Genomic DNA, 21,710 nt, shown 5'->3' on the forward strand with positions numbered 1-21,710 from the left:
AATGAAAGATCAAGAAGAGTGTAGAAGAAAATAAAATGTGCAAATATAAATAAATAGATAGATAGATAGATAAGCAAGCAAGCAAGCATCCGGGCAAACAAACAAATAAATAAATAAATAAATAAATGGACAAACCATAGAACATTACAGCACAGAAACAGGCTTTTTGACCCTTCTTGACTGTGGCAAACCATTTTTCTGCCTGGTCCCACTGACCTGCACCTAGACCAGGGGTCAGCAACCTTTACCACTGAAAGAGCCACTTGGACCTGTTTCCCACAGAAAAGAAAACACTGGGAGCCGCAAAACCTGTTTGACATTTAAAATGAAATAACACTGCATACAACGTTTTGTTTTGCCTTTATGCTATGTATAAACAAACTATAATGTGTTGCATTTATGAAATTGATGAACTCCTGCAGAGAAAACGAAATTACATTTCTGCATGCAACAAAAACATTTTGAACTCCGAAAAAAAGACGTTGGGTTGAAGGTTACTTTTAAGTAAAATACTCAACGTCTATTTGAGTCCTTCTTGTATTTATGAAAAACGCCAAACTTAAATTTGCCGCCAGCAGCAAACCTGAAAAATAAAAGGACTATTTCACTGAACAATGAAAACATATGAATATACAAAATAATAGGCAATTAAAATATTTATCATACTTGTTCAGGTTGACTCACACCTGACAATGCAGTCGTATTCAGTAGGGATGGATCGATGCTTAGGGGAGTGACCGGGAAGGATAATGTGTTTTTTTCCTCTCTGAACTCACAGAAGCGTTTCCCAAACGATGTTTGCATTGCGATGATTGCAGAATGTAAATACTCCGAATTTATCATGTCGTGACCTTGTTTGAACTCTCTCAAATTGGGGAAGTGAGACAATGTGCCTTTCTGTAAATCTCTGGCAAGCAACGTCAACTTGCGCTCGAATGCCAAAACATTCTCCAACATGTGCAGGGCTGTACGTCCTTTCCCCTGAAGAGCTGTGTTCAGCGTGTTCAGGTGCGCTGTCATGTCTACCATGAAGTGTAGATTTTCCAGCCACTCTGGCTGTTCCAGCTCAGGAAAGGTGAGCCCTTTGCTGCCCAGGAAAGTTTTCACTTCTTCCAGACACGCGACAAAGCGTTTCAGCACCTCCCCTCTGGACAGCCAGCGATAAAAACACGTTGTAGCGGTTGCTACACGCAGTCAGTAAACTGCAGTCAAAGATAGCTTTATTCGAACTAAACAGCCTTGCTTTTAAGCCTCCCTCAACCCGCCCCCCATGGGCGCGGATGCTGCAAAAGACACATACTCACAAACCCCCGTAGGCTATCTCCCTTAGCCTGAACGCTGGCTAATTGTGAGCCGGTTTGGATGTGTCAGGAAATGGGTCGCCACAACGTCTTATTTAGATTGTACAAGATCACCATAATCTTCAAATTTAGATTTACATTTCAAAAACTAACAAACTAACATAAAATACATTTTAATTAAATACTGACCATGTAGCGGTGTGCTACACGCAGCGCTAAAATTACGACACGGAGTCGGTAACTGCAGTCGAAGGAAAAAACTTTATTCGAAATCTTCAGCCTCACTTTTAAGTCTCCCTCAACCTGCCCCCCATGGCGCAGAGGCTCCAAAGCTCTGTGCTCGCAAACCCCCGTAGGCTATCTAATTGTGAGTCGGTTCGGATGTGCCAGGAAAAGGGTCGCCACAACCAATTATTTCCCAAAGCAACAGGGAGCCGCAGCACAGACGTAAAAGAGCCACATGTGGCTCCGGAGCCGCGGGTTGCCGACCCCCGACCTAGACCATATCCCTCCAAACCCTTCTCATCCATGTCCCTATCCAAGCTTTTCTTAAATGTTAAAAGTGAGCCTGCATTCACCATTCAACTGGCAGCACATTCCACGCTCCCACTGCTCTCTGTGTGAAGAAGCTCCCCCTAATGTTCCCTTTAAACTTTTCCCTTTTCACCTTTAACCCATGTCCTCTGCTTTTTTTCTCCCTTAGCCATAGTGTAAAAAGCCTGCTTGCATTCACTCTATACCTATACCCATCATAATTTTACACACATCTATCAAATCTCTCCTCATTCTTCTACGCTTCAAGGAATAAAGTCCTGACCTATTCAACCTTTCTCTGTAACTCAGTTTCTCAAGTCCCAGAAACATCCTTGTAAACTTTCTCTGCACTCCTTCAACCTTTTTAATATCCTTCCTGTAATTAGGTGACCAAAACTGCACACAATACTCCAAATTCGGCCTCACCAATGTCTTATACAACCTCACCATAACATTCCAACTCTTATACCAGGAACTTTGATTTATAAAGGCCAATGTGCCAAAAGCTCTCTTTAAGACCCTATCTACCTGTGATGCCACTTTTGGGGAATTATGTATTTGTATTCCCAGATCCCTTTGTTCTACTGCACTCCTAAGTGTCCCACCTTTTACCTTTACTCCAGTCAGCCAGTTTGGATAAATAAATGGATAAACAATTAAATAATTAAATAGATTATGGATAGATAGATAGATAAATAAATATATAAGAAATCAAGCAAGCAGAGTGATGGATAAGTACATTAATTAATAAATATTGAGAGCTTTGAGAGTTATTGAGAGATTGAGAGTTGTTGTGCTGTACCATCCAAGCTAAAGTGTTGGAGGAGCTACATGCCTGGGATAGAGTTTGCCATGCAGTGCTTGGAATGCAAACACATCCAGAAGATGCAGAGAACATCTTGGAGAAGAAAACGAAAGGGAGAAGAAAGGTCTCCAGAGTTGTCAGAACCACTTTCTGCAGTCCCAGGGTCAGCCCCTATGGAGGAAGCCCCAGAACCTGAGATTGTTTCACAGACACATCTCTCCTGCCAATCAGAATGACACCCCCCCACACACACACACACACCCACGTCGACTCCCCTTGCCAACAAAGACGTTTTCCCACAAGAGTAAGAAATTCTCCAGACGAATTTAATCTTTCAGCCTGAATGGGAAAATTTAAAATTCATTATGTCAATGTAGTAGTTGTGTTATTGAGTATGCTGTGTATACATTTGAGATGCATTCTTTTTTGAGTTGGAGTTTAGAGCTAAGCAGGGAAAAGTTTTGTGTATATAATATATCAGTATTGTTTGAGTAATATTGTAAAATTTTGTCTGGTTAAACTTGCTTAAGTAATTTATTACGGGTTGTATGTAAAAGTACGTGAATAGCATATGTCATTATGCCACCATGTCCTATGTGTGCGCTTTGCTAAAAGTAAAAAAACAAAACTAAGTCACGCATTACTTGACTCTGCTTTTTTTTCCAATTAGTTTTATATTTTAAAGTTTCAAAACGTAGTATCCTCATTATCATTTCAGTCCAATTCTCCCTCATCATCACCCTGTATTTTTCTCCTCTGGATGCCTCAATTCTCCTCCTTAATTCTAATGATCTCTGCAACTCTCCTTCTCATCTCATCTCAGTCTCCATGCTGCCCTTTCACCTTGCTACCTTGCTATCCAATCCATACCGCATTTCCACTGCTTGAAATTATGCATTTGAATGCCTTGGAATGAAGAAAACAAAAGGAATAAATAAAACAATTAAGTGCTTTGCTGATTTTTAAGGAGAGCATACTTACATGTATGTAAAAATTCAGTTAGAGACAATTGAATCAGACTCTCAAGGGCTGGAGAATGTAAGATGAAACTCCTCACAAATTTTTAATCAAACTAATCATGTTAACCTCAGAGGCAAATATGCATCCAAGGGCATTTTTAGTTAGAACTAAAATAATTGTGTTAGATAGGACATTTGAAGAACAGCTTGGGGATTTTTTTTGTCATGTTTAATTTAGGGATAATATTCCACCTCCGTTGGAGGGAATCGAAACAAAATTAACAAGAATATCCAGAGGCAGAGGCTGATAGGTAGCTATATATATAAAACAGTCTAATAAAGATGTTGGAGGCATTCATTATGAGACTATTTCAGTTTTGAGGGAAGAACTGTCTTTGGAATTTCCCAAAGCTCTTTACAATTAATGAAGTATTTTTTAATGTGGTCATTGTTGTAAAGCAATCAACAACAACAACCAATTTGTGAACAGCAAGCTTCCAAAAATAGTAATGTGAAAGTAGTAGGCAATCATAATGTTGGTTATGAGATTAAATTGTTCAAAGGATTTGAGTATATACCTCAAGAATGGTTGAAAAGAGATAAATATTTAATGAATATACTGTTGATGGCTGGTAAAAAGACTCTTACTAGGAAATGGTTATCACAGGAGAGCCCAGCTTTAAATACATGGATGAAAATTACAATGGACATTTACAAAATGGAGAAGATAACAGCATCTGTTAATCAGAAGTTGGAACAATTTGATTCATACTGGGAAAAATGGTTTAACTACATAACACCTCATAGACCTGATTTTATCCTCACAAATCAATGAATATGTTGTAAAAGAAAAGATCACTCCCTACTTGTACATAGTTTTCTCCTTTCGCTTGTTCTTTCTTACCTCTCTTTTCTAGCGGTGTAAACCTCAGATAAATATTATGTGGAGATCTACGGCATATATGACTATATGATATATATGTACAATATCTGAAATACTTCTTATGGAAATGTTTGTTTGATGTTGAACTTCAATCAAAAATAAATTACCAAAAAAAAGTTCTCCTAGGTTCCTTTTCAAAGTGATGTTATTTACCCGGAGATGCAGTGAATACTATAACGGCAGTGTGGAACTTGCTCATTACTGCACTGTAGTATTGGCCTAGATTTATTATCTAGCCAAATCAGAGAGCGAGGCTTAGTGAGCTGCAATGATTTCTTTCCCAAAAGTTTTGAGGCCAGAGCTTGTTCTGATCCCGTTATGGCATGGAAAGCAGGATTTCAGCACCGAGAACTACTCCCAGCTCTTCCTAGAAGTTCTCATTGAGAGGACTACTAAAGGTATGTTCAAATTTAGCTCAGAAATTAGTGGTAAACATGTACATTTGGATGTAGAGTGCAAATTCTGACCCCTCCTATTCTTCTTACAACCTATGGATTATTCATTAAATTTCCTAAAGCTTTCATCTAACTTTGTATGTGCTCAATGGTACTTATACAGTATGTACTTAAAGACACTTATACAGTATGCTTTAACTCTCTTGTAGTATTTTAGCTTTTCAAATGTATTGGAAGTGCTTTTAGGCTTTTGTTTGAGTAAATTGTTTTCATGCATTTTTAGCACTTACGAATAATTTACATTTTATAGTATCTGTGATCTCTCGATGGTCCAGCTAATATAAGATGCTGCCAGCTCATCAAAATGTTTCTCTTCTGCTTGTAGGAACAGTTACTTTCAGCTCCTCCGTGTGTACTCATGCTCTTCAGAGGACTCTTTAAGCAATCTAGTCCTCACCATCAAGGAATCATGCTAGTATCTTCCAGACATTCCTGCTGGGAGGCACATTAACTAAAACTTGGAATTTTCTTTGAAAAATTTAGGCCAAAGAAACTGTAGACCCAAGAGTTTCTGCTAAGCAGCTTTGAACTTTTTATTTCATAATATCAAAATCAGCTAGATCAGCACCATTGGTGCAAAATGTGGCATTGAAAAAAAAATTGAATCAAATTGAATACTACACGTGACCCCTGTACAGGCTGCTTCTCATGACCTTAAAATATCCAGGGTTTTCAAGTGCATGCTGCATTTAGGGCAAACTGATGTTCTATGGTAGGGCATTGAAGAATGCAGCAGAACAGAGTGATCTAGGAATGACGGTGCATAGTTCCCTGAAGGTGGAATCTCATATGGATAGGGTCGTGAAGAAAACTTTTGGTATGCTGGTCTTTATAAATAAGAGCATTGAGTATAGGAGTTGGGATGTAATGTTAAAATTGTACAAGGCATTGGTAAGGCCAAATTTGGAGTATTGTGTACAGTTCTGGTCACCAAATTATAGGAAAGATGTCAACAAAATAGAGAGAATACAAAGAAGATTTACTAGAATGTTACCTGGGTTTCAGCACCTAAGTTACAGGGAAAGGCTGAACAAGTTAGGTCTTTATTCTTTGGAGCATAGAAGGTTGAGGGGGGACGATAAAGGTATTTAAAATTATGAGGGGGATAGATAGAGTTGACGTGGATAGGCTTTTTCCATTAAGAGTAGGGGAGATTCAAACAAGAGGACATGAGTTGAGACTTAGGGGGCAAAAGTTTAAGGGTAACATGAGGGGGAACTTCTTTACTCAGATAGTGGTAGCTGTGTGGAATGAGCTTCCAGTAGAAGTGGTAAAGGCAGATTCAATATTGTCATTGAAAGTAAAATTGGATAGGTACATAGACAGGAAAGGAATGGAGGGTTATGGGCTGAGTGCAGGTCAGTGGGACTAGGTGAGAGTAAGCGTGCAGCATGGACTAGATGGGCTGAGATGGCCTGTTTCCGTGCTGTAATTGTTATATGGTTATAATCTCTTAGATTATTTTTAAAAACATTGTGCTGAAAACAGTTCATAAAATTAGCAGATTTTACATAAATACATCACAACAGCAAATTCCCTCAGATTATGTACATTTGTACACCTTTCTGGTGGCCTTTAAATGAAATATTTTTCAGAGTATATATACACGCAGTACTATACAATCTTAGGCACATGCAATAGACGTAGCTTGGGTGCCTCAGAGTTTTACACAGTACTGCAGTCATTTTACATATCGCACTGTACTGCTGCCACAAAAAAAGCATATTTCATGACATATGTGCGTGATGACAAACCTGATTGTATTGTAGACTGGGAGTGGGAAGGGGGCACGGAGAGGGGAACATGGTTGGGGAAAGGAGAAGAAAGAGGGGAGGGAGCAGGAAGCCCCAGAGAGACATTCTGTAATCAATAAACAAATGATTTGGAATCAATGAGCTTGTTTGATGTTCCAGGGTTGAGTGTGTCTGCACCTGTGCTACCCCCACCCCGGCACCCCTCGTTTGCAACCTGTTCCACATGCCTCCTGCTGTGCTACACCTTTACCAGTCCCAACATCCTTTGTTCCTGCCAAATTCACAAACTCACTCGTCACTGCACTCCACATTGAAAAATATAGTTCTGTGCAAAAGTGTGTGTGTGTGCGTATGTGTGCGTGTGTGTGTGTGTGTGTGTGTGTGTTTGTGTGTGTGTGTGTGTGTACATATATATTTACCAGCAATAGTATATCAATGTGACAAGAAAATGGATGTGTATTGCTTTTAATGTAATTTTCTGAAATTTAAAATCACTGTGACTGGACTAAACTGTTTAATTAATATACTATTATTACAATGACGCTGTTTTCAGCAGTATTCATAAAACTGCACCAGATAAACACTCTTAAAACTATCAAGATATTTGGCTCAAATGTTGTTAAGTTTGAGCAGAAACTTGATCAAATGGAAAAGTTTGTAAAACTAGGGCAATTTGAACTCAGTTCACCAATTGTGCCCAAGTTGTGAATTATTGGCCTGAACGTCTGTTCAATGTTTTACTTCAGCCTTTACAAGAGTTTCTTTTGCCTGTTTTTATAACTAAGTTAACAAATTTCACGACAAATCCCAATGATAATGAACCTGATTCTGACATGTGATCTGTGGTACTTTGAATTGTCAATGGAACGGTTTTATTAATGCCACAGAATTGCAAAGAAGAACGTGCACGTTCAGCTTCTTGTCTCAGCATGACTGAGCTCTGTGCTGCAATGAAATCCTGAGATGCACCACCAGCTAATCCCCACCTCATTCCTGACTTCTACATTGTAATGCTCAGGGGCAGAAATCTGTGCAAAGCAGCAAGCCAGTGATTTTCCATGGAGGTAGCTAGCAGTACAACTTTACCTGTTAGTTGCCATCTGGTATACTTCCTGACTAGTTACTAATTATGGTGAAAATTTCACTTCACTCCTTCTTCCTGGTATGTTGTCCCTGTAAACTGTTAACAGTTTTTGCAACTTTTCAACATGTGAGTGGGTTTCAATGTTTACTTTGTCTATACTTCACATGTGACTTCTAAAGCCCTAGTAACTAATTTAAAGAAAAACTACAAACAAAAAAAAGCAATTTTGAAACTACTTGTGGTAAACTTTAAAGTCAATACTTAGAATTTGCTGTAGGCAATCGTGTCTGAACTGTGCTGTTAACAACATAACAAGGATTCTTGATGTATCAAATGTGTTTAATTTTAACATGGTGTTTACAAAGTCACACTTGGCAGATTTTTCTAAAAAGAAAATGCAATGAAATCCAAGAGAAAGTATGCAATTGGATTAAGAATTAGTTGACTGACAGAAAGTAAAGGATAATGGTCACCAGACTTTATTGACCGGCTGGCTGAACAGAGTGGGATTCCAAAGGGCTTAGCACTAGATCCCTTGCTTGTTTCTCCTGGTATATATAAATACCTTAGGCATAAATGTAAGAAGTTTGTCATTGACACCAATTTTGGCAGCATGGTTGTTAATGAGAATATGCTACTGATTTAGAAATTATCCGACTAGTCTGGACACAAGAGTAACCAATGGAATTCAGTCTAAAGATCAGTAATAGACAATAGACAATAGGTGCAGAAGTAGACCATTCGGCCCCTCGAGTCTGCACCGCCTTTCTGAGATCATGGCTGATCATTCACTATCAATACCCAGTCCCTGCCTTGTCCCCATATCCCTTGATTCCCCTATCCATCAGATATCTATCCAGCTCCTTCTTGAAGCATCCAGAGAATTGGCCTCCACCGTCTTCTGAGGCAGTGCATTCCACACCTCCACAACTCTCTGGGAGAAGAAGCTCTTCCTCAACTCTGTTTTAAATAACTGACCTCTTATTCTCAATCCATGCCCTCTGATACTGGACTCTCCCAACATCTGGAACATATTTCCTACCTCAATCCTATCAAATCCTTTAATTATCTTAAACTTTTCAATCAGATCCCCTCTCAATCTCCTCAATTCCAGCGTGTACAAGCCCAATCTCTCCAATCTCTCTGCGTAAGACAGCCCTGCCATCCCAGGAATCAACCTAGTGAATCTACGCTGCACTTCCTCAATTGCCAGAATGTCCTTCCTTAAACCTGGAGACCAAAACTGTACACAATATTCCAGGTGTGGTCTCACCAGGGCCCTGTACAAATGCAAAAGAACATCCTTGCTCTTGTATTCAATTCCCCTTGTAACAAAGGCCAACATTCCATTTGCCCTCTTCACTGCCTGTTGCACTTGCTCATTCACCTTCATTGACTGGTGAGCTAGGACTCCTAGGTCTCTTTGCATTTCTCCCTTACCTAACTCGACACTGTTCAGACAATACTCTGCCCTCTTGTTCCAGCTTCCAAAGTGGATAACTTCACATTTATTCACATTGAATGACATCTGCCAAGTATCTGCCCACTCACTCAGCCTATCCAAGTCTCCCTGTATTCTCCTAACGTCCTCTTCGCATGTCACACTGCCACCCAGTTAAGTATCGTCAGCAAACTTGCTGATATAGTTTTCAATGCCCTCATCTAAATCATTGACATAAATCGTAAAGAGCTGTGGTCCCAATACAGAGCCCTGTGGTACCCCACTAGTCACCTCCAGCCAGTCTGAGAAACACCCATTCACTGCTACCCTTTGCTTTCTATCTGCCAACCAGTTTTCTATCCATGTTGAAACCCTGCCCCCAATGCCATGAGCTCTGATTTTACTCACCAATCTCCTATGTGGCACCTTATCGAATGCCTTCTGAAAATCTAGGTACACAACATCTACTGGCTTACCCTCATCTAACATCCTTGTTACACCCTCAAAAAACTCCAACAGATTAGTCAAGCATGATTTGCCCTTGGTAAATCCATGCTGACTCGGCCTAATCCTATTTCTGCCATCTAGATGTGCCACTATTTCGTCCTTAATAATGGACTCAAGCATCTTCCCCACGACTGACGTTAGGCTAACAGGGCGATAGTTCTCCGTTTTCTCCTTCCCTCCCTTCTTGAAAAGTGGGACAACATTAGCCACTCTCCAATCTTCAGGAACTGATCCTGAATCTAAGGAACATTGGAAAATGATTACCAATGCATCCGCAATTTCCTGAGCCACCTCTTTTAGAACCCTTGGATGCAGACCATCTGGACCCGGGGATTTATTAGCCTTCAGTCCTACCAGTCTACTCATCACAGTTTCTTTCCTAATGTCAATCTGTCTCAATTCCTCTGATATCTTATGACCCTGGCCCATCCATACATCTGGGAGATTGCTTGTGTCCTCCCTGGTGAAGACAGATCTAAATTATGCATTAAATTCTGTTGCCATTTCCCTGTTTCCCATAACAATTTCTCCCAATTCATTCTTCAAGGGGCCAACATTATTTCTTAACTATCTTCTTTCTCCTCACATAGCTAAAAAAGCTTTTGCTATCCCCTTTTATATTCCTGGCTAGACTGAGCTCATACCTGATTTTTTCTCTCCATATTGCTTTTTTAGTTAAGATCTGCTGTTCCTTAAAACTTTCCCAATCATCTGTATTCCCACTCATCTTAGCCCTGTCATACTTATTTTTCTTTAATGCTATACAATCTCTGACTTCCTTTGTCAACCACTGTGGCCCCTTCCCCCTCTTTGAATCCTTCCTTCTCATTGGAATGAACTGCATTTGCATCTTTTGTATTATGCCCAAGAATATCTGCCACTGCTGATCCACTGTCTTTCCTGCCAGGGCATCCGCCCATTTAACTTTGGCCAGCTCTTCCCTCCTGGCTCCATAGTCTCCTTTATTTAATTGCAACACTGACACCTCTGATCTGCCCCTATCCCTCTCAAATTGTAGATAAAAACTTATCATGTTATGATCACTACTTCCTAATGGCTCCTTTACTTCAAGATCACTTATCAATTCCTGTTCATTACACATCACCAAGTCCAAAATAGCCTCGTTCCTGGTTGGCTCAAGCACAAGCTGTTCCAAAAATACATCCCTTAGACACTCCACAAACTCCCTATCCTGGGGTCCAGCACCTACCTGATTCTCCCAGTTCACCTGCATGTTGAAATCTCCCATAACGACTGCATTACCTTTAGCACATGCCAATGTTAACTCCCTAATCAACTTGTACCCAATATCCACGTTACTGTTTGGGGGCCTGTACACAACACCTAGGGTCTTTTTACCCTTACTGTTCCTCAGAATCCACACAGACTCTACTTCCCCTGTTCCCAAGTCACCTCTTGCTAAGGACTGAATCTCATTCCTCACCAACAGGGCCACCCCACCCCCTCTTCCCATATTTCTGTCTCTACGATAGCACGTATACCCTGGTACACTCAATTCCCAGGCCTGATCCCCTTGCAGCCATGTCTCCGTTATCCCAACAATATCGTAGTTCCCCATTTTCATCTGAGCTTCAAGCTCATCTGTCTTATTTCTGACACTACGCGCATTCAAGTATAGAATTCTCAGCCCATTCCTCCTCTCTTTGCTTAAAACACTGTCTACTGTACCTAACCCAGCTCCTTGAACTTCCATCGGGCAAATTGCACCCTGAATTTTGATGACCTTCTCAAGATCACCCAAACCTTGTACACATTTAACCCCATGCACCTTCTGACCAACCCTCTGAATCTGGATCCCTGCCCCCTGCACATCTAGTTTAAACCCCCCCGAGCAGCACTGGCAAATACTCCTGCAAGAATGTTAGTACCCCTCCGGTTCAGATGTAGACCGTCCCTTCGAAACAGATCCCAATGTCCCTGGAACAAAGACCAATTATCCAAAAACCTGAACCCTTCCTTCCTGCACCATGCTCTCAGCCTCGTATTAATGTGCATAATCATTCTATTCTTCGCCTCACTTGCACGTGGCACAGGTAGCAATCCCGAGATTGTCACCCTGGAGGTCCTGCCTTTCAGCTTCACTCCTAACTCCCTGAACTCTCTAAGAAGGACCCCCTCACTCACCTTACCTACATCATTGGTCCCTACGTGGACCACTACATCTGGGTTCATGCCCTCACTCTCAAGAATAGCCTGCACCCGATCTGAGATGTCCCGGACCCTGGCACCAGGGAGGCAACATACCATCCGAGACTCCAGATCTGCCCCACAAAATCTCCTATCTGCCCCCCTAACTATAGAGTCCCCTAAAACTATCGCTCTCTTCTCTTCCCTCCTCCCCTTTCTAGTTCAGGGTTCAACCTCTGTGGCAGAGGCAGGACCACTACAATTCATTCCTGGTAGGTCATCCCCATCAACAGTATCCAGTACGGTATACTTATTGTTAATGGGAATGGCCGCAGGGGTGCTCTGCTCTCTCTGCCTGCTCCCCCTGCCTCTCTGGACCATCACCCATCTGCCTACTTCTTGGTTTTTTGGTGTGACTACCTCCTGATAACTCCTATCTATCTCTGCCTCCACCTCCCGAATGATCCGTAGTTCATCCAGCTCCTGCTCCAACTCCCTAACTCGGTCTGATAGGAGCTGCAGCTGGACGCACCTTTTGCAGGTGTGGTCATCAGGGCCAACTGTGTTGACCCTGACCTCCCACATACTGCATACGGAGCACACCACTGCTCTGACTGTCTCCCCCATACCTGAACTGAATTAATAGAATAAGTCTGAAAAGCACCTAGCGACCTTACCTTCTTCCCCTCAGCGAGCAATCACACAAGCTTACCGAAGTCCCCTTACGCCGAAGCCCACTTAGCCAAAGCCCAGGACTCTGCTTCCACGGACTCCGCTGCCCGCTCGACGTGGAGTAAGGTGGAGATCTGATAGAAGAGAATGCATGAAAAATGGTAAGATACTAACAAGTGTTGAAGAATTAACTTCAAGTCTATTTGCTGTTGGACACAACATGCCAAATTTCCACTTGTGCTATAAATTTCTGATTCCAAAACTTACTAACAGAATTCAGTGGACAATAGATCTTCCCAGGGCTCATAATTGAATGACTAGGGTCAATAAAACCTAAATAAAATGAACATAGGAGTGTCCTAGAAGGTAAGTAAGCTTTCATGAAAAAGGTGAGTACTGAATAAAAACATACATGGATTTTAAATCTCCTGATACTTGTCTGAGGTTTGATTTCTCATGTGAGAAGCAAACATGTAGGGCAGAATTACATTCTCTTTGCTGATTATATACAGTAATTTTATAAAAATCAGTAGTCCAAATGCTTCTCTATCATTGCACGGATAGAGACACTTTTTGACTACTGCTTATTAAAGAGATAAAGATGACAATTTTAAAGCATCAATGAGCTAATTAATTTTTTAGGAGCTTAATAGTGATACTGGATGCTCAAAGAGAGTTTCTGTCCGATTTATTAAAATATTAAAGCAATATTTATTGTCATGTATTTTTACCAATATTGATATTCTCGTTGTGGAAATTCTTCCGTGTTAATGTTTCTGCTTCCATGTTCTAGTGTTTACGGATGTCCATTGGCAAAGAAGCGTAAAATACAGGACAAACAACCAAGTGAACCAACTCCCAAGAAAAAAACATTTCTGGTGAGAACAGACAACTCTTCTGTTGACGAGTGCTATGAGACTGATGGAACAGAGGAGTTGGATGAGAAAGATGAGGAATATTCTGATGAGAATGATGATCAGGAGGAAGATGAAGAAGAGGAAGAGGATGTGGAAGGAGAAGAAGAAGACGAGGATGAATTAGAAGAGGACGATGAAGAGGATGAGGAGTATGAAGATCAGAGTAATGAACAAGGTATGAATTTGCATAGCTTTTAAAGGGCTATAAAATCTATTGAATATTGTTCAATGTTTAACCATTAATGCAAAGATTTCCCAAGTCTGGATTTAATATTTTCCATTTTAAATATGTGTTATTAAAACAAATTAGGGATGAAATCAGGCAAATAATTTTCCTAATCTCACATTTATTGTGATGAATGGTATTCAAGAACGGCTTGGCTAAACACTGGAAATCCAAAACTATAGTCCATAGATTTTTGATAAAACAATCCTCTTACTATTAAAAACATATTGTTAAATTATATTGTGAATTAGCATACGTTTATTTTTAACTGAGTAGAATATTAACTGACCATTAGGCCATGGAAAAGCTATTTTTGTTCCAATGTGTCAGTCATTTCTCTAGTTTGTGAGTTAATTTCAAGCTGATCTGTTATTTTAAAACTTTGCCATCAAGTGATTGTATTTAAACTTACATTTGATCATAATTGCAGTATGTGAGATTAAAAGTTTTTATTTTAATTGTGAAATAATTTGTTTCATTAGTTTCAAACAATTTTATAAGTTGTTTCATTAATGAATTTGGATTATTTCTGATTTTCTGCACCAAAGTAGTTATTCAGCATATTATTTGCTTTTATAGAAAGATGAATTATTCCTAATTAAAGATTGTTTGCTGTAGAACAAATATATCAGTTTAATTCCCTGACTAAAGTTACATTAGTCCATGAGTTAGGCTTGGTTCTTGGAGCATTTTAACAAGCATTGTGAATGCTATGACTTCATCAAAAAGTTTTGTAATGGTACTAGCTGATCCTACGAGCCAATTTTTTTTCTCAACACAATATTTTTACCAATGTTCCTTTATGGATCTAAGTAACAAATTAAATTGTAATCTTTATTGATTAATCTATCATTAGTTTTGCATTAATCAGAAAATGTGTTTATTTTTAATACATTTGCATTTATTAATAACTATGCTCAGTGTTTTTTTTAATCAGTGGCACATGCAATTAGAATATATGAAAAGACATTCCTGAAACTAGAGGGAAAATGCAGCCATATGGTATGATATTGAGTGGACCAGTTATCATCTCTGGTCTTTGATGAGACAGATAATCCTGGTAAGAGCAGCAGGAGACCACAATAATTTACCTCAATGATTTTAAACATTGTAGAAGAGAAAAGTAATTACCCAGGAAAATAAAAATCAGTGTTTCTATTTTTATGACTGATGCTGGAACTCGTGCAAAGTTTGGAAGAACAGTAAGGGATGCAATAATGTGTTATATTCTCTCATTACAAATCAGTGTAGTGCCATTCAGTCTTTGAAACTCCATGGAGGCTCCCCTTGTGAAATATCTAACCAAACAAGTGAATGGTCATTTTCAGCATTTACATTGTTTCCTTGGGTGTTTATCCTGTTTTTTTTTGGCAAAAAAAGAAGATGATAGGAGCTTGGAAGAGACCCTGTGGAACTCGTAATTCTTTTTATTGATGCATAGAAAATTATTAATAAGTTACAAGATGACATCTTTCTGCAGAATTTGAGCCTCGGCCTTCAGAACATGATAAAAATTGGGCAGAATGGTAATAGTACCCACTGAATAATTTTATCTCAGAGTTATTGAAAAACAATAATTAAGCTTTGCTCTTTTGTTTTCCATCAGAAGATCTTCAGGAAGAATCTGATAATGTCAGGAGAAACCAGGACAATGAGAAAGATGATAACAACAATGATGAATATGACAATTATGATGAGCTTGTTGCAAAATCATTATTAAACCTGGGCAAAATAGCTGAAGATGCAGCATTTAGGGCTATGACAGAGTCTGAAATGAGTGACAGCACAGCACGTGGCCTGGAGGATGATAGCGACACTAATGGGAGCAGGGTTAGAAAAACAAATAAAAGTGACTCCTGCCAGTTGAGTTTAGATGTTGACAGTGATGTTGTTAGGGAAACAGTGGACTCTCTTAAACTACTGGCACAAGGACATGGTGTGGTACTTTCAGACAATGCAAATGTTAGGGGTCGTATAGATGGTTTAATACAGAATGAACTTAGAAATGTGAACTTAGGAACATGCAAGTCCACCAGTGATGGTTTGGAAAAGACAGTTGATGAAAGTGATGAGGCTGTTTGCCTTAGCAGTCTTGAGTGCCTAAGGAACCAATGTTTTGACTTGGCTAGGAAGCTAAGTGAGAGCCAGCATGAAGAAAGAAACCAGCAACATCATTTTAGTGATTGTCAACAGAATAGACCCGATGATGATGTCACACGAAGGATGTCAGATCGGAACTACTCAGATATGGTCAACCTGATGAAGCTGGAGGAGCAACTGAGTCCCCGCTCTAGAGCTTTCTCTTCTGGTGTCAAGGAAGAAGAATCACATGACAGAGATGATGACACAGGCTCAGTCAAATCTGACAGGTCTGAGGAAGTGTTTGATATGACCAAGGGAAATTTGACTCTGTTAGAAAAGGCCATTGCACTGGAAACAGAGAGGGCTAAGGCAATGAGAGAAAAAATGGCAATGGAAGCTGCAAAGAGAGATGCTTCAGAGCAAATTCCAAGGCATCATCTTGGAGATGAGAAGAAGTCCAGATCCTCTGACGGCCATGTTAAAAAGCCATACTACCCTAAAGGTACAACTTCAGTATGTTTCTGGAATTGTTAAGAGATATTAATTCAGCTGCCTTGTCTTCAAAACAAAGTTTACCTAAAAAACTGAACAATATGAAAATGACCAATATCAAAAAACTAATTATATTAATGATATTAACATTGCATGCTTATTGAAATGATTCATTGTGTAAGGCTAAAAGTGACTGGGGTTGGATCAGTAGTTATTGATTTTTAAGCCACATTCCACTTTATTTGATTTCATTCTTTTGTATATTGATGGTCAGGTAATGCATACTAAAGAGTCTATACATTTACAAGATGAAAACAAAACACCTAGGGGGTAAATTGTTATGGAGGTTCCTCTGTTTATCTTCAAATAGGAAAGACCTTAGCAGAACATTCGTCTTTGGTTTCAATATTATCAAAATATATACAGAAAGACTTTTCAAGTTATTATATTGCTTTACTCTTGTTTTACTATGATAAATATTTACTTTAATAGTGTTGTAATTTTTGCATGCAATGAGATCCATATTCTAATATTTTTTCATAATTAACATGGCACCTGATATTCCTGTTCAATGCCACAAATATATATGCAATAATTTATTACTTTGATGTATATAATTATGGTACCTCCCTTCAAATTGTATATGTTAGTTGTTCTTAATTTTATGAGTGCTTATGAGAATGAAGTTGGTCTTACCCTTTTGAGTGCTTATTCAATCAAGAGTCAGTAACTTTATTGACTCATCGAATTAAAATTGAAAAGGTGCATGTGGTTTTATTGCTTAAAGTCATAGACTGTTTGCAAATTTGAGCAATTTTAATTTTTCCAGTGGCAGTGTATTATTAATGCAAATCAATCTTCATAGTAGTTCTAAAGAAATTATGATACTACAGTTCTAGTTTATACAAATATAAGGAATAATTTTTGATCATTATAATTGTAGAATTTAAATTATTTCTGCAAACAAGAGTTCTCTTTTTCCTCCATTCTGTTGCCTTTTCTCTTTCTCCTACTTCTATTACCTGTCTGTTCTAATCAACTTCTTAATTTATGTTTTGTAATTTATGTGCCTCTGCTTTGGAAATAGTTATAATTTTGAAGAGATTGCCTTCTCATTGGATGAAGATTAACTATAAGGATAATTTACAATAATAAAAAGCTGGTTTTCCTCATGCAATTTGTCTTGTTTAGGGCTGGGCCAATGGTATTGAAAAGAAACTGTATCAATATAGTGCCTTTCAAAACCTTAGATTGTCCCAAAGTACTTCACAGCTTCAAGACAAGAAGTCAAGCAGTGGTCAATTCAAAACTGATATACTTGAAATCTGAAACAAAATTAATGAGTTAAACATGTTAAGATACTAGCAAAATGAGTAAAATACAACACAGCTTCCACTTTCAAATGTTTTGATTTTGTTCTGTCTCAGTTCTGTCCTGGAAGAGTGTCAAAGGAGGTGAAGGCCTTACTTGCCTTTGAGCCTCTCCCATCATTCAATAAGATCACGACTGATCAAATCTTTGGCTCAGTTGAAATTCCTTGTCCATTTCCCCTAGCCTGCCCTCCCCTGAATTTTACATCACTGATTATTCAGCATTTTAAGTTTTCAGAAAGGAGAATTACCAAGATTCATAATGCTTTTAGAGACAAAAATCTTCTTTATTTCATTCTTAAGTGATTGGCCCTTCAAACCAGCACAATAACCCCTATAATCCAATTTTTATGCAAGCAAAAAAAAGTGATATAAAATATATAACAAGAACTGTATCATAAGCAGATGACAACAGCCTGTAATCAAACCTCTCATTGGAAAGTTGATGAAGTGCAGTATGTGTTGTGTTCATATTGTAAACATAAACATATATGGAAATATCCTTAGGAAATATTAATAATATCTGGATTCCATTATTAATTAAAGGAAGATATGAATAAGCTTTGAACTTAGGTTTTCTGCAAGAATAAAACTGTAAGTTGACATTGTGTGTTGTATGATTTGTACTGACTAAAGTGAGTCACTCCATAATAATTTTAGGGATTAATTAATATAGCTTTGAGCATCAAAAGCACAACCACTTGTTGGGGGAGGGCAGGAATGGCAGACATGAAGGTTAGTTTGGTTGGAGCCTGCAGCAGCTGAAGTGATAAGTGATTCAAAAAAATAATTAAGGGAATACCTTAGCCAGGGTACTGGCAAAGTAGTGTCTGAAGTCATGCAGAGGAAGACACTCTTGGGAGACCAATGCAATAATCACAGGTCGTGGTTCAAGAGCCAATCCAACACTTCAGCATTACAATGAATGCAAAAAAAAAATAACAAACCTAGCTGAATTGATATTTGTTTATTATAACCTCATCTCACTGTTTCTGAACTGCGTTCCAAGTGCTTGAATTGCATTCCAGTTGAATCCATGAAATAGGATGGAGTCATTTATATCCCCAGCATTCTCCAGAAAATTTGTTTTATACTATTCAACTGAAATGCCTAGAAATTCATCCTCTGCCAGTCGTGTTCAGCACATTGCAGAGTAACAAATGCATGGAGAGCTCCTCTATTCCAGGCAATGCAATGCAGGATGACTTTGCAGCCTTGCAGTCATGTGCAGTTACCATATCAAAAGCTTCACATTTAATTATTTTGTGCAAGCAACTGTCATTACAGTTGCAATGGTCTGCATTCTAATATTTGGATGTCCCACCATGATAATTCTTGTGCATTTTTTCTTATGGAGAATACAATCATAATGCCAGATAGAGAGCTACAACAGATGATACAACAGAGCTACAACAGATCATGTTCTCCTCTATGATGAAATATCTCTCCACAACCTGCGAAATGAGGCAATAGAAGTTCCTAAGAAGAGAGAGTAGAAATGGAAGTGCCAATTGATATTTTGCATCTCTTCCTTCTCATCCTACTGTTCTCTATATTATTTGTTTCTAAAAAAAAATATCAAAATACTTATGTGACTCATCTGTTAAAATGATATGTAATCCTTGGTCCACACTAACATTTCTTCCTCTTTTCATCCTCCAGCTGTTTCAGAAGAATCAAAAACAGGATCCTGTTGTTCTGGTCCTGCAAAGTACATCATCACTCACTCTATTTCTTTTATATAGGAAACTTAGAATGTGATTCAGGGAGGAGTGCATTGGAGCAGCTAGAGGTAGAACATAAAGAGGAACATGCCAATGAATGCATGTTCAAGCCTGGTGATAGCAGTTATTGTGCTAATTTTAAGAACACTTGTAGCTCATCAAAGATGTATGCAGGCACTGGTGGCTAGGTCAAACAGTATACCATAAATAGATTGTATGAAGAGCTCCTCTAATACAAATGGGCAATGCAATGCAGGATGACTTTACAGCCTTCCAGTCATTTCCAGATTGGACCAACTCCAAGGATAACTACAGTACAGGCTCTTAACAAGAGCCAGGAAGATTGCTGAGCTTCCTCTGTTGATTGACTCCTAGACTCTAACTAGAGACCTCCTTCCATGGGTCATGCACTATTCAACTAAAATGCCTAAAAATTTATCCTTGTCAAAAGATTGTATAGTTACAAAGGTGAATTAATCCCTATTGTCAGATTCATTCCACTAATGCCAACACAATATGTGTTAGTAATGGGGGATGAATTCCTCACCATCTGAATCAAAGGAATATTGAGGGAGAATATTTATTCACCCTTCTGTATGGTATTGGCACAAATTCTTCATGTGTGGGAAATGGGTTGAATTTGTGACTCCTCAGTCAATGGAAAATCATCTGCTCTAGGAGTTCCCAACCTTTTATATGGCATGGACCCTAACATTATCCAAGGGATCTACTCTGTGTCATATTGCTGGTATTATAAAACCACCAGTGGTTTGCTGGAGTACGTCTGTGAACTACTGTTTAGCTAACATTGCATATGCTCCAGGTTGCAGTCTGGAATGAGCCTGCACATTGAAATTAAATGTACCTCTACGAGCACAGTGGGGCAGCTTCTAAATCAGCTCTCTCACAGCTCCAGTGATCCAGGTTCAGTCTTGATATCAATGCCGTATCATTTGCAGGTTCTCCCTGCGGCCACATGAGTTGCCTCCAGGTGCTCTGCTTTCCTTCCAAGACCTAAGCATACGGATTGCTAGGCCACTGTAAAATTGCCCCCCTTGGTGTATAGCTGAGCAAAACTGTGAGCAGAAAATAAAATGTGATTAGTGTAATGTTCATGTAAGTGGATGCTTTATGTTTGGTGTGGTCTAGTGGGCCAAAGACCAGTTTCTGCGCTGAGAGACTCTATGTCTCTTTTGCTCATTGTTGCTCAGCAAGATAGATAGAAGTTCTGGTACTTCTGTTCAGTGGCATGCGTTCAGCCCACCATCTGCCAATACCCTTCCAAAAATGAAATATCATGAGGAGTTCCTACAAAATAAGTTAGGCATACTGTATTTTTCCTTCCATCGACAGTAAACTTGCAGAGCAGATTACTGGTGCTTTAAAGAACTTACTCAAGTGCAATTGACAACTACTCAGAAGTTCAAAGTCTGAAGTACATTTATTATCAAAGTACATGTACAACCCTGAGATTAATTTTATTGTCGGCAAAGAAACACGTCAGAATCAATGAAAAACCACACTCAACAAGACGGACAACCAACTAGTAAAAGACAACAAGCTGTGCAAATACAGAAACAAACAAGCAAACAAACAAATAAACAAATAAGCAATAAATATCAAATATATTAGATATAGAGTCCTTGAAAGTGAGTCCATAGATTATGGAAACTGCTCACTGCTGGGATGAGTGAAGTTGAGTGGAGTTATCCTCTCTGGTTCAAGAATCTAATGGTTGCGGGGTACGAACGGTTCCTGAACATGGTGGTGTCAGTTCTGAGAATCGTGTACCTTCTTCCTGGTGGCAACAGCGATAAAAGAGCATGGTCTGATGCAGCCAGTCAGTACACCCTCCACAGCACATTTATAGGAGTTTGTCAAAGTTTTAAATAACATGCCAAATCTTGGCAAACGTCGAAGAAAGTAGAGGCACTACCATGCTTTCCTTGTAATGGCACGTATGTACTGGACCAAGAGCAGAGTCCCTGAAGTGATAACGCTGAGGAATTTAAAGTTGCTGATGTTCTCCACCTCTGATCCCCTGCTGAGGATCTGGTTCATAAACCTCCAGTATTCCCCTCCTGTATTACTCAGGAAACTAAATTAAGGGAGAGGCCAAAGTAGTTGCATTATGAACAGGACTGAGAAATCTAAGATACTTAATTCTCATTTACAATTGCTATGGCACCAGATAACTCTGTACGGCGTATAAATGTATACAAAATCAGGAACTTTATAAAATATAATTGGGTGTATTTTGTGCTCACTTTAGTACTGATTCCTTTGTATGAGATAA

General features: G+C 39.1%; 1 protein-coding gene across 1 annotated transcript in view; it reads left to right on the top strand.

The window, feature by feature from the left end:
* The window catches only part of LOC132400716 (myelin transcription factor 1-like protein), a 450,971-nt gene that overhangs the window by 198,630 nt on the left and 230,631 nt on the right, over positions 1-21,710 (top strand). Inside the window, exons 6-7 of the mRNA XM_059981999.1 lie at positions 13,397-13,695; positions 15,353-16,330. Coding sequence (XP_059837982.1) covers positions 13,397-13,695; positions 15,353-16,330 — 1,277 coding nt within the window. The remainder of the gene's footprint in view (positions 1-13,396; positions 13,696-15,352; positions 16,331-21,710) is intronic.

Source organism: Hypanus sabinus, chromosome 10, assembly GCF_030144855.1.
Source record: "Hypanus sabinus isolate sHypSab1 chromosome 10, sHypSab1.hap1, whole genome shotgun sequence".
Taxonomy (NCBI): Eukaryota; Metazoa; Chordata; class Chondrichthyes; order Myliobatiformes; family Dasyatidae; genus Hypanus; species Hypanus sabinus.